A 14,904-nucleotide genomic window follows, 5' to 3' on the forward strand; every position below is an offset into this window, starting at 1 on the left:
CATAATATCATCTGATGATGTTATCAATTCAGTATCTCCCCCTCACTCCAAAATTTCATACCTCACTGTAGTTACACTACCTGAAAGACATCTCTTACGAAAGTCAGTCAGAATTCACTGATTTGGCCCCTTGGAGAGCTGATTACCAGACAATCTGGGTGTATGTTATAAACATGAGAGGAAAGAGTAAAACCAAGACAAATTAAACTAAATATTTCCTTACACATTTCTCACCTAACAAAATCATATTTTATTCTTATTAAAATAAATAGCATGTAACTATTAAAGTACAGATTTCATTTGTCTTCACAGAATTCACAGAATGACTAATTTGGCAGAGACTTTAAAGATCATCAAGTCCAACCCATGCCCTAACACCTCAACTAAACCATCGCACCAAGTGCCATATCCAATCATTTTTTAAACACATCCAGGGGTGGTGACTCCACCATCTCCCCAGGCAGGCCATTCCAGAACTTTATCATTCTTTCTGTAAAAAACTTCTTCCTAAAATCCAGCCTATATTTCCACTGACACAGCTTGAGACTGTCTTAATCAAGTTAATACTGAAAAACCTATTCTAGAGTCAATCAAAACAATATTCATATTTTTTCAAAGCATGATTTTGCCATTTGTGTAAAACTTACACTGTAAATCCATTACTTTTTTTATTCTTCAAGTTTTCCATTGTTTAGTACGCATTAAGCCTTACAACCAATTTGTGATTAAATGTGGTAAACAAATAAAAAAAAATTCCTCATTTCTAATAAGACACTGCATGTCTGGACCTGAGCTATTAGCTGTTATGCTGATCACTGCTGTATCTATGCTCTTAAGTGGGGAGCTGTCAATGAAGTCATTCCCAAACCTATTCTCTTCTGCCCTGCTGTGCTCTTCCATCCACAAACTAGATACAACCACAGTGTTCTCACAAGGCACCACCAACCCATAAGAGAGGTTGCAGGGCTAACAGGAATTTCAGATTTACCTGGTAGGCTTCACAGAATTTACCCAAGCTCATCTTCTGCTGATGAACTGCTGCTATGTCAATAGTGGTGGCTCCATGTGTTAGTTTTTTATAATACTAATATATAATTGCACCTCTGTAATAAAATGTCCACTACTACCTTTGGACTAACTGCAGATTAAATTTTAGAAATGAGATTTTTCTTGAAAACACCTGCACAAATGAGAAAAAGATAAATTAAATTGTTCTACAATGAAAAACAGAAACCCGGGTACTAAAGCCTTACTGCTTTTATTACATCTAGAAGATAAGGATAAATTATTTCTTCATTTACTTCTTTTGGTATGAAATTGCAAGGTAGCTCCTAACATTTCTTAGACCTTCACCTTCTTGTCTTAAAGAAAAACAGTGAGAATTTAAAAAATAATGTATTTAGGTCATGTAAAAATGGTATATAACCTTTAGAATGGGGTGAAAAAGTTGAAGAGATTTTCCCTGCCCCTCGTTGAAAAGACTATATTAATGGTCTACCTGACATATAAAAGCTTGTAACAGCTGTTATGAAACATTTTCCTAAGACTACAAAGCTGTTATAATAAAGTACAATATTAATTTACTTGTCTTTTCTCTAATTCTGTGATTAACCTGTGTCAGTGGGGACAGGGAATCTTGAAACAATTAAATATAACTTTTAGTGTGTTAGAATATTTTAGCAAAAAATACAATTAATCTATTACTTTTCATACATTTAGCCCTTTTGGAAGGAAAATAAAATGTCCATCTTCTATGATGAATTGAATGGAACTGACTTGGTTTGCTTTTACACCTGTCATTTCTGCATATGGCAGGATTAGCAAGACTCGATGAAAATTCCAGAAAGAAAATGCATTGCAATTTCTGTTTGCATAGGACAGCAGATAAACATCTTCAAACTCCATCAAATGAACTGAAGAACAAATCATAATTTCTCATGAGCCCACTAGAAAGCAATAGATCATAATCAAGAACACAAATGCTTTTGCACAATCCCTTTACATCACACACAACCTGCAAGATAAATTTCATTAGAATTTTTGTCAGTTATGCTCTGTCATACAGGAGATAGAGGCTTCTTTCTTAAAATTGTTGTCTCTGGAGCAGTAACAGGAGGCATTGGCATGTGATTTGAGCATCAAAAGTAGAGAGCACGGCATTCCTTTCACTTTATTACAGAGCTCTGTTCATAATTTAAACTGTGATCTTTGCTAACTCTGGTATTTAATTCACCAGCAAAAGTACTGTTTTGTAGAAGTAGGAAGGAATCAGAAATAATATCTGTGGTTCCAAGAAGGATAGGGAACATGATGGGAAGATCATACCTAATATCACAGACATGTAACAGATATATACTTACCCAACCAAACACACCCCAATGATGCTCCTTTATGATTATTATGAGCAAGCAGAAATATCTGATTTTTTGATTAGCCCATAAAACTGGATTAACACTCAGTAAGAATTAATATATTGTTTAAAACAGTCACTGATAATATTTTGTATTACTGCAAAAAGGATCAAAGATTGTCACTAACCCAGTGTTGTACTTGACAATAACTATACCTGTTTTCTTATAGGCCTCCTACTAACCTACTTTAGGGCTTAGTAAAATACTATGTGCTTATAAAACCATGTTGACCATAACTGCTTTCCCAAATATTGATTAGCATAGCCATAATTTGTTAACATAAACCCATTAATTACAGATTTAAATTGTCCAGCTTTAGGTTTCCTGAATTGAATTGTTTTTCAATTTTCAGATTAGCATTTGCCATGAACAGACTGTTCCTAGCCAGATGGGCAAAGAATACATAGGAATGTGCAACTGTAGTAGTTTTGTACAGAATCTATCACAATGCTTAAAAAAAATCACCAATGAAATTCTCAATTACACTTTGAAGAAACAGGAAAACCTAAGAATCACAGCTGCAATGTTTTACATTCAGGTCCATCTTTGCCCTCTATTAAAATTCCCTTTGAGTAGATATTATTTTTCATGTAGCACATCAAAGGATAATGCCTTGCCAAATGTTTCTTAGAGATTGTTATAGAACTTTGGGTTTCATTCGGTATTATAGTTATCAGACTCCTTGCAGGGTGTGATTCATTGTCACCTATCTCCACTGTGTCCTCTTTAAATCAGGCCTTTGTATTACAACATTCACTTGCAACCTTGAGAACTGTGCATCTAACAGGAGATGTTTACCTCCTAAACCTATCAGAATTCCATCTTAAACTTACAGAATAGAAGTATATTTTTCAGTGGGATCTTCATCCTGCATGCTGTTCCATACTAGAAAGATGCAAACAGATTTTGCTAAGAATTTTATTTATGTGGCACAAGGCCCCAGAAACCCTCAGTTTGGGTGGTTAAGAAAGAGAACAGGTGAAAAGGCATTCAGAAATCATACATAAGATTCTTTTTTTTGGTCCTAATTTGAATAATCTTAAAATGCTTCTGTTCAGCTGCCAATGCATAGAGTTTAATTTGGCAGAATTTCTGCTTGGAAGAACACAATGTCCTGAAGTGGGTTTTCTTATGGAAAGCTTTCCTTTTAGCTTTCAGCAAGCACAGTATACACCAGTCCTATACCAATGAGCTAAATCCAGAGAACGTATATAAACAGAAAGGCGGAGGGTGCGCATTTCCCTATGGTACATGAGTCTGAGTTTAAATTAATGGAAACTGAGTACTCTACAGGGAGTCTAATTGTCATGCAAATTACAGTAACTTAAAATATCCTCTGATTTATCTGACTTTGTTCTTTCTATTCTTTAAACCAAAATCCTCAGATTTTTTCATGTGATTTACTCCATGAAGAGAATGTTGATTTGATTTTGCACATAGGGATACAGCTCTTATGACAGGTATTATTATGGCTAAGCTTCTTTCATATTTGTGCCTAGAAGTCCCAGAACAACTGAACTGGAAACCACTACCTTTGATATAAAGATGAATTTTCTTATTGACAGTTATAAACAGTAAAAAACAGAAAAAAGTTTTTAGTTTTGTCTAATAAATTCGGAGGCAACTGAAGTTCCTTGCAAAACTTTTTCTGGCATTGTGAAAAGCATCTTGTGATATAATAGAGATAATTGCACACACCATTAGAAGGAACAATCTCAATCTTGCATTAGAAATCAAACACCCTTGTTTGCCAGTATGTTGTTTTCACAAACTAAAATGAAAACTGTGATATCCTTCATTAATGATCCAAAATGATTTAATTATTCTCTTTAAAGTGATTGTGTTTTGGACCATCAGAGCAGATTATCATAAGAATTTTAACAAACTTTTGATGTTTAAAGCCACACTAAGAATGAGCTATATCCAAGTACAGAAAAAAACCAATATTTTATTTATAATCTTAGTTTAGTGTTTGAACTACAAATTCTGGTTCTAGAATTGCTTAAAAGATCATGGGTTTTATAGGCTTTCACAAGTAAATTAATTTTTGGGTTGATTTTTTTTAACTTTTTTTCCATTTTTTTCACAGAATGGTGCTTTCGGTAAGTACAGAGCAAATCATTACATGGAGAAAAAGAAGGTTTACTTGTTTTTCTCACTTGCAAAGTTACTGTTATTACTCCATTCTCTGTTGAATAATTTCAAAAAAGGGCATGAGAAAACAAAAGAAAAAAGAGAAAGTGACAAAATAGACCGAATCTCACCACTAGAATTCACCATAAAAATTCCCAAAGTGTAACAGAATTCTTACAAAATTTCCTAGATCAGTTCTTTTAGGCAATCAAGATCTCCTATGAAAAATATGGCAAATGGGAGTCAGGGTAGGTTGGGCAGGAAAACAGGAACGAGGAGGGTAAATAACTGCAGCAAAAACAGGTTCTGAGGAATACACATAATTTTGTCTGCTTTAGATCACAATAGAATTTTTAATAAATAAATTTCTTTTTCTTTGTAAAGACACTTTTGAAACAGTAGATTTAGCCCAGTCATTTGTGTCATTTGTTTTATAAACCATCTTTTTTGTCCCCCCACCCCACCCCTTAATGTCATAAATGTTTTAGATTTGAGTCTCTTGAACATTGTCTTTCGAGTTCATTCGGATCAATAACGGTTCATGCACTGAACTGTGTATTGAATTTATTGTGTTAACTGTTGTTGTGTGGTTGAAAGGAGATTTATAAGAGTTATAGTGATTTAAGTGCTCATGCTCTATTGCTGGCATGGGCAAATGACTCTCTATGGGTGTATCGCCTGTAAGCTCATCATCCACATTAATGATCTCTACAGTCCGTGTTGGAGCATGATGGCTCTGCCGGTGATGCTGTTTCCTCATTTTGTAGAAAATTACCAGCATCACAGCAGCCATGAGAGTGATAGCCACAAAACAACCAATTATGATTTTGGTAGTCTTCATAACCTCATCTATTCCTGGGATCCCGTTGTTTGCGTCCGTCACAGGAATGGTGAACGTTTTTTCTGTCGATCTTGTGCTCTGTGGAGTGAGTGAGGTTGTCATGTTAATGGTTTCCCAGTTGGTAACTGGTGTGGGCCCAACCTGCTCTGTGGTCTGTGCCTCATCCTGAGAAGGTTCCACAGTCTCTACCGTGACGGTTGAAAAGTAGGTGTAACCAGGGTTATCCAGGGCGGTCACATTCAGCGTGGCAGAAGCCGTGGTATTCCCAACAGAGTTACTCACCATGCATGTGTACAAACCCGTGTCTTGCACAGTTACCTTGGTAAAATTTAATGTGCCATCACTGAGCACAGCAATCCGAACTCTGTATGCCCCATGTGTCATTACAGATCCATTTGGAGTAATCCAAGATACGGAGGTCAGGGAGGTCGATGCCCGGCATTTCATCTCTGCAGCCATGCCTTCTGTGACGTTGAGGTCTGCTGGTGGCTCCACTATGACTGGAGCATAACATGTGAAGTAATTCAGGTCCAGCTCACCAATGTACCTTCCTTTTAAACTGGGGGGCGTGTGACAACGGGCACAGCATGCAGTGTTGGAGGGTGCCTTATCTTTAATCCACCAGCTGAGCCAAAGGATATCACAGTTGCAGTTCCAAGGATTGTGATGCAAGTGGATCCTTTCTAGGCGGAGCGGTGTGAACAGGTCATGAGGCAGTAGTGTTAGATTGTTGTGTGCCAGGTTGATCTCCACAAGTGACTGAAGGTTATCAAAAGCATTCCTTTCTATCACTTGAATCTGGGACTGTATCATCCACAATTTCTGAAGATGCATCAACCCTTGGAAAGAACCTGGCCGGATGGCAGTCAGATGATTCCCAGAAAGATCTAACTCATCCAGTTTTACAAGCGGAGTAAGGTTAGGAATCTCTCGAAGATTGCACATGGCAAGGTTCAAATACCTCAAGTTGGACAGACCTTCAAAGGCACCTTCTGAGATGTATGAAAGCCTTTTCAATTCCCCCAAATCCAGCCTCCGGAGAGAAGGGATTCTGTTAAAAGCATAAGAAGGGATGCTCTCAATGGGGTTGTTTCTCAACCACAGTTCCTTCAGTTTTGATAGGTATACAAAAGCCCCATTTGGGATAGTGGTCAGACGATTGTCAAAGAGTTCCAAAGTGTTGAGATTGGCCAGACCATTGAAGGCCCCTATTTCAATTGTTCTGATGTGATTCCTGCTGAGCTGCAGGATTTCTAGGTGCCTCAGATGCTTGAAGCTATTAACTTTAATGATTTGAATCTGGTTCTCATGGAGATTGAGTAGCCGGGTGTTGGTGGAGATGCCGTCTGGCACGTCTCTAAGATTTTTCCGTACACAAATCACTTTACTGAACTGGTTGCTGCAGGAGCAGACCGAAGGGCAAGTTTGAGCCCTCACTAGACCAGCCACCACAAGAAGTTGAAGAGCCAACAGCACCACAAGCAGGGGGTCAAATAGGGCCCTGTTAAACCTAGGACCTATCATTATCTGCTGTGGATGTAAGGTCATCTTGTTCAACATTCATAATTTATTTGGTGTTGGTCCTTCTGGAGTTTGAATCGTCTGAAAGAAAGGAAGAAATGAGAAGGAGAACATTAAATTAATCTCAAATAATTGTGTTCTCTCAACAAAAGCTTTTCAAGTCCTTTCAGTCAACTCTACCAATTTCTTGAAATTCGATAGTGAGAGCAGGTGTAGAATTTCTAATATTACTTTTCCGTACAGATATGTATGTCAGCTGCAACTGGCAATGAGATAAGAAATAGCCATACATTAGTTATCCTGCACATTCCAATGTACAGTGTATACAGGTGGATGGCAGATAAGAAGTTCAATCACAATGAATACTGAAAAGAAATATAACTCAGGGGAGAGTTGAAAGAAAGGACAAGCATCTCCAAAGGCAAAAGTTAGCAACATAGGAATTTACTAAGATAGGAATTATCAGAGTATTCAAGGTGTTAACCTTTTTTACACATTGAAAGAGAACAGATAATACGAAAAGCAAGTTTCTGGAATGAGTAAAAATCTCTGTCTATACAAACATGATTCCTGAATCAGAGTTTAGCTAGAAGTAAATCTCTAAAACTGAGTGTCATGCAGATGACAGGGCAAGATCTTGCCTATAAGAATTAAAAAAAAATTAAAAATTAAAATAAAGAAGCATACAGAGCATTATCCAATTTAATAATATTGCCTCTTCAATTCTTTTGTTTTACACCAGCAGCAGAGAAACACTCATTAGCAAATGTGTACTGAACACAGAAATGAGAATAGCCATTTATTTAAATGCTGAAAAATATCCCTGTAGGTGCAGGGTTGGCAGTTTCATTGGCACCTTGAAAAAACTCCCAAAAAAATTCTTACTGCAAAGGGAAAAAAGAGCTTCACAGTAGAAATGATCATTACCATTTTAAGAACTTCAGTACTGATTCATGTGTGGCAGTTTTTATAGTCCCCAGCCTTCAGTTCATTTTCAATCTGCTGCTCAGTTTAAGATTCCTCTGTTGCTGAGATTAATGAAATTTCTTATAAATCAGCCAAAAGTGAAGTCTTAGAAATTACAGCAAGCTTAAAACATATTTATTACCCAGAGCACCCAGATGGATAGTACATATATATTCATTAAAACAAAATACCATAAGGCAACAGTTTTCCACTCCAGGCTCCAAACTGATTCATTTTTTGTAAAAAATAGAGACTTTTCATTAAAAAAAAAAAAAGGCAAAAAAAAAAACCCCACGAAAAAAATCACCAAACCAGGAAAATATATTAACTTTCATCTCACAGCAATTCATTTAATGAAACACTTTTTTTTCCTAATTGTATATTCAGACAATGTGTTTTTGAGAATTCATTTCTGCCTTTTAAAAAAAAACAAAAACCTGTTATAAGGGTTCAGAGCTAGCAAGTGTTCTCATCTCAGTTTTAGTAATTTACTGCAGAAAAAACCAATAGAATGGTTAAAAAACTGTGAAAAGAACTAGAAATTCTGGGTTGTATATCTTATGTTTGATCTCTCTATATGTGCTATTTATAAAACATCATTCTTGTTATGAAAGATTCATGAAACTGATGTGTTTTGCAACCTTGAGTAAGTCACTTCTGTCTCTGCAGCTTCTTCTGACCCCTGGCTCTGGAGAGCCCTGTGGCTGTAGTGTTAGATCTTACAGCTCCCACCCCTCCATCCCTTCCCTCTGCCAACACCTGCACTCCTGAACATCAGCTTCAGGATAATGTACTGGACTAGATGAGGGGTCGCTGCTCTACACACCTTCCTTTTCACTGCAGGCTCACAAGGTCACTTATCTCTTCAGAGGCGCTGAACAGGATGTATGGAGAAACACTCCAACCACTAAAATTCAAGTTTGCTTGCAAAAGTCCATCTGCAGTGAAACTATATTCAAAAAGAAGGTGAAAAGGCCATAGTTCCCATCTTTCCTACAGAGTTATGAAGAAAAATCTACTGTTGTGGTCAAAAGAATTCTATTAGAGCCTTATATCAATTTTAGGGTTCTTAGTTAAGACCTGTGATCCATGAATTTTGCTGCTGACTAGTAATTAACCATCATCTGTGATAGTTAAGTGATTGTATTAGCATTTTTGTCACCCTTTAATTTTTTTTTTTTTTTTGTGCAGTAATTTGTTTTTCCTTTCTCATTTTCAAAATTCTTCTAAAACTTATACCCTAAGGATTTGGACTGAATAATGAATTCCACTAACAAGTAATAAAACAGACACAGAAACACAACAAACTAATTATTTTACCATTGCACTGGTGCAATATTTTTGTCTTCACTTAAACTGGCATGAGAACACAGGCTGCTATGTCTGCCTTCAGAGCTGCCAGTTATCCTTGTGCACAAGGCTGGTGAGGCACAGGCAGCACATTGGGCTTGCAGAGGCACAGGAATCTTAGACCAATTCACTACTAAAGGCCAGCTTTGTAGGATGTCATACAGTTTCTCTATCTTTCTTTTTGTCATTGTCTGGTCTCAATCCTGCATCCTGGATTCCCTGAAGGACCAGGAAAACTACAACATTTGTAGAACAAAACAGTACAGAGAAATTAGAAAGGCCATGGGAGAGCAAGCACCCTCAACATCCAGCTCTGAATGCACCAAGTCCCTTCAGCTGCTCTTTTCCAGCCTCCGTGAAGCTGATGATCCCAAGCCATGCTGCAAGTACTCCAAGGCACTTTTCTCCTGTTCCAATTACTTGAACCTGAGGGTATCTCCCAAAATTTCGTTTACCTAGTTCTTCATCCAGAAAATCTTCCCTTTTCATCACTACGCATATGCTCCATGGGGGGAAAAAAATAATTTTACTTGAGTACATTATTACAACAAATAAATTACCTAGTTATGAGACTGATCAGTAAATGTAGTCTAACCAAAACCAAAGTGTTTACCTGTCTCAATTGCAAAAAGATTTTTGAAAGAAATGCTTTTATCTTCTTATGATAAATTCCCTATATTCTTCCTGGTTTTGGTTATTGACTGAAACAATGAATCATTCACAAGGAACAGCTTTTTCCTTGAGCCAAAATCGCCTGTGGCTTTTACATTTACTGTTCTCCCTAGTCCTGTGCTAGGGATGTCTCAATCAAATATATGCCTCAGTACAACCATCTATCAAAGTCCTCCAGGGAAATCTGACACCAACAGGTTTCTGTAAAATTCAAATCTGTGCATACTTCAAATACAAGTTTGGTTACTGACTAATTGATAGCTTCTCTGAGTCTATAATTCTGAAGACAGGATTTGTGACATTTTGTGATATGTGAATACTTAGTTCTAGATATGTTTTCACATGTATTGGTATGTTTGATCTTTCTGTGTCTAAGCTGTATCTTGCTTAATATATAAGTACAGAATATCTATATAGCCATCCCTCTGTAACATTTTCCAGGAGGCAGTGAGAGCAAATCTTAGCTTTTGCAAACACCATTTGATTTAACTTTGGACTTATTTATATTACTTGTCTTTTTTGCCCTGTTCTTTGTTAGTTCAGGAAGCAAAATGCCTCCTGTTTTTAGGACAAGACCACACTAAGTGAACTTGGTGCTGCTAAAGTACAGGGGAGATGATGATTCAAAAAAATGGCCATGACCAGCAGAAAATATACCAGGCAATACCTTGCTAATCATCACTTCCACCTACTGAGGTTTGCATGAGGCTGAAATATGGCAGTAAGATTCCTGGTGGCTGGAAGAATGTAGTAAAAAGATCCTTTCTTTTATGTTGGCTGTTTTTCAGGGCTCAGGGCTTAAATACTCAGGAACTCTTGATGCAGGTATTTCATATTAGGGCAATTTTAAATCATAAATATCTTGGAAACACCCTGGAAAAAAAATAGCCAGCATAAAATAACAGTGGAAAATTAATTTAAAGCCTTGAAGGGTGTTATGGAAATATTTTAATGGGCTTTACATAAAGATCCATCTGGAGCTCTGTACTAGAGTAATTTGCTATTCAATTCCTATTTATGCTAGAAATACTGAAGGTTTAGCTTTACAAGCCCACACATGGAACACAGACCATCAACCAGCTTCTTTAGTCCTTGTTGACACCTCTTTGTCTTCTAAGTATTATTTTTTTTTGATTTCTCTAGTATCAAAATAGCAACTCTACAGTCAATTCAATATCACTAGTGCCCTCTGCTGTATAGACTAAAAATTTAGTTTAAAATGTTCAGAATTTCCTTACTGCACAGTTGGTTCCCTACACACAGTGCAATTATCAAATGTGTTTCCAAACATGGCCTTTAGTCTGTCTGTGGCACTGCTCTAATTACCACAGTCATCTGTTTTTTTAGCGCAGTAATGTATGTTCTCTTTATGGCCATAGAGACATTCCCAGATACATATGGAGAGCTGTTCATTTTGTTTTCCATTTTTGCAGAAATAAAAAATCTTTTTTTGAAATTGACACTTGATGTGCATGTTGTCCTCTCTATAGCTTATCTGACTCTCTGTTACTCTTAATGTACTACACATTTCCCTCTGAGCTAAAAGCTCTGCCCTCTTAAGATCCAGTATAGAAGATGAAGCAAGGAATGACAGAGCTAATCTACCTCTGCAACTATGCTCAGTGCAACTTTCCTCAGCTTGGAGGATGCAGTGGTTACCCTATTGAAATGTAACTTTGCCAAATGTGTATGCAGAGGTGCCTTCTTTATGGGCCTTGTAATATTACCTACTTGTTTTTTTTTGTTTTTTTTTTTGTTTTTTTTTTTTTTTTGTTTTTTTTTTTTTTTTTATGAGATCTTGGGTCTGATGTGCTTTGTTCTCCTTTTGCTATACTACCAGGAGAAGGTGACTGTGCTCCCTCTGATTGCTGGAGGATTTTCCTGTAATGGGGATCTTTGATAACAAAAGAGAACTTGCATGCCATTTGCAAAGATCTGCCTAATGAGGTATGGCAGGTGGCAAAGATATTTCCCCAAGCTCCAGTGACCCCAAGCTCCAGTGACCCTTAGCTGGCAGTTTAGTTGCTGTTGGCAACTCGTGCTTTGCCTTCTGTCTTGTCTGTGGGTCTAGGAAAAACTGTCTCAGCAGCAGAGCTGTGCACTGCAAAGGCCATGACTTTATCCCAATATATGGTTTAAGATACAGTATGATCTAGCACACTTTGGTTCATGCTGTACCCCTGCCATGAAAAAAATTGAGATGTGATGTTATACGTGCTGCATTGAAAATACAGACAGAATTAATCAAGTATCAGGTGTTTAAACTATCACAGTAAAATTACATCATCACAAATTCATCAGTTAAGTCTCAGCTGAAGAACTGTTAAATCACAAAAGCTCTCCCTCAGCCATGTCCCAGAAAATTTCAGGATAAGAAGCATTCAAATCACTTTTTTCAATTTTTTTCAAGTTGACAAATGTGTGGATGCATTCAGAAAATTCATCTTTGCTTCACTCTATATAGCACAGTTATGTATGCTGTACCTCACACCCTTTTAAAGAGGTTTTCTGAGAGAAAAACCCTTTGCAATGATATCTGCATTTTTTCAGAGAACAAGCCACTCTACAGTTGCAAATTAAACAGCAGATTCCAAACATGTGAAGAAGAGCTAGGTGCGTCAAGCAGCTAATTATGCTGGGAAGTCTCTTCCGGTAGCATCAGCACCAGAGAATTGAAAATAGTTTCTGTATGGAACAGAGCTTGGAGTACAGCAGTAAAAATAGGTCCAAATCCCAGGATGACCTTATGCAGAAGTAACTCTTTTGACTCTCTTTTCAGGAACTCTAAATGCTCCAAGGGCCTGAGACTGATCCCCTTTTGGCAGCAATGGCAGCAATGGCAGCCAAGGGAATTTCAGGGTAGACACGCACACAATATGCTTTAGCTCCACAAAGTACTGAAACACAGGAGGGTTAGCCTTCATCCCAGAATAGAGACTGAGCTGTGGGCTGGGAGTTCCACCGGGGTCAGAAATGCTCTACCAACATCTGCTCTGCAAATGCTCCAGCAGCCTCACATGTGTGTCCCCATATGGCTGTGCAGGGTTGGGCCAATGGAACCACATTGCCAGGGATTCACTCACCCTAATCTCCTGCCCACCTCACCTCCCCCCTTTCCTCTCTGGAAATACCTTTCCACCTGGCTGAACCCTCAAGGACTTGAGCTCTCAGTTCAAGAGCAGTGTAAGCAGTTTGCATGCTGTTCCCTGCCCCTACACAGTACAATGACACCATTCTCTTTTTCCATAGGATGCTTTTGTCACTAACAAAGAACACATGCTATGCTCTTAACAGACAACTACAATGCATCACGAAAAATCAGTGAAACGGTTTACAGTAAGTTTACCATTTTAAAATGGTTTCCTTTTCCTAATCTTATTTTTTATTTCTTCGTGGGTTGACTCTGGTCAGAGGTGTTTGGCTTTCTTCTAATAGATTGATCTACAATGAAACCCCATGTTATGACTATAGAACTGGGTAACTTTATGTACATTGTTAAAAACCTGTTTTCCCTTTTCACTGCTATAGGACTTTAAAAGCCTCAACAGCAGTTAAGGGAACCATTACAATAACGTCTAAAATCCTGTGAGGTTTCAAAACCCAGCAGTTTTTATCTATTTGGTTTTTTATTTTATTTTTAGTTAAATACAGTGGAGGCCCAAGCAGGCTAGATAGACAGCCCTGCAATGCAAACTGATTACTCATGAGACCAGACAATCAAAACACTCACAATGCAAATTATTCTCCTCTTTGCATGTTTCACTGTTTTGCTCTGGGACATAGTTCTGTGGCCCCCTGAAGCATTCAAGTGTAGGAGGCAGAGCGGATATTGCTGTACCACACACATTTCCTAGTTCTCTCCTGCAAGCCTTTCAAGACTCAACTGAATCACTAAGACACTGATCTGAAAGACCTAAATGTGATTGGACACATTCAATCCTCCTGAATCACCACTGATTTCAGTGGAGTTCAATCAAGGGTGAGTTTGACCCAGTCTGCCTTTTTCTTCTTGTCTTTCATTCTGTTATACAGAAAACAGCTTTATCTCACCCACCTCATTTTCCAGCATGATTTCATGTTTCCTCTCTCATTTCTTCCTAAGGTTTAAAATTTTATCTTTAACAACAGGTAAAAGAAAAGAACATGAAATAAACCTTTTAAAAATGAGAATTTGAGTGCACATTGGTCCAAGCAAAAATATTTGCATTTTAGCTAGAAATTAAGATATTTTATAGTGTTTGAATCTCAATCAGTTTGGCATTTCTCTTTATAAACATAATTTTAAGCATCATTTTCAGTTTGTATCCTCAGTAAAACTAATTTCACTGTAAAATCACAGAAAACATCAGATAATAAGTAATGAATATTCCTTTAGGACAAACTTCGATATCTTAAGAGGAATTATACTACTTCTTTGTTGTCCTCTCCCTGGATACCACTCCAGGGAGTCACTCCAAGGGTGATGAGGACAGAACAATCCTAACTTCTCTGTTCAAACTGTTCATAGTTGCATGAATAGGAGCAATCTATGAACTATTCACAATGAGATAAAATTCTTTCAATAAAAGCCACCACAATGCAGCTTGGTTTTAGTGCACCCAGAAACATTCTAGAATTTTAATTGGAATTAACTTTTAAGTGGGTTAATTCTATTGCATTAAATCTTAGTGTGGACATTCTTATTTAGAATTTAATTTAAGCTAAATTGAATCAAGGCCACTGTAACTTCAATTAAGAGTGTCCATAAAAGGATGTAATGTAGTTTAGCTAGTCCCTTTTCAAAGTTAATTTGGATTCATTTTCTTGAGGCCCCGTATAGACATTAGGAACTTTTGTTCTGTATTGACTTGGGCTTGATTCAAACCAATTACATAAAGGTAAAAAGGTTTTCTACCTCATCACTGATCCCCCTGGGTTACTGAAGTTCCATTTTGCTTCACTAATTCAGTTCATTAAATATATTTTCCCTGTCATTTTGTTGTTTGTTTCATCTTATAGCTCCTTCTGGAC

General features: G+C 37.3%; 1 protein-coding gene across 3 annotated transcripts in view; it reads right to left on the minus strand.

The window, feature by feature from the left end:
* Positions 1–4,255: 4,255 nt before the first annotated feature.
* LRRC4C (leucine rich repeat containing 4C) overlaps positions 4,256–14,904 on the minus strand; it is a 485,283-nt gene continuing 474,634 nt past the window's right edge. For all 3 annotated transcript variants that reach the window (XM_058807065.1, XM_058807064.1, XM_058807066.1), the window contains one exon: positions 4,256–6,987. In XM_058807065.1, coding sequence (XP_058663048.1) covers positions 5,029–6,945 — 1,917 coding nt within the window. In that variant the 5' untranslated portion in view covers positions 6,946–6,987 and the 3' untranslated portion in view covers positions 4,256–5,028. The remainder of the gene's footprint in view (positions 6,988–14,904) is intronic.

The sequence above is a fragment of the Ammospiza caudacuta genome, chromosome 6 (genome assembly GCF_027887145.1).
Source record: "Ammospiza caudacuta isolate bAmmCau1 chromosome 6, bAmmCau1.pri, whole genome shotgun sequence".
NCBI lineage: Eukaryota > Metazoa > Chordata > Aves > Passeriformes > Passerellidae > Ammospiza > Ammospiza caudacuta.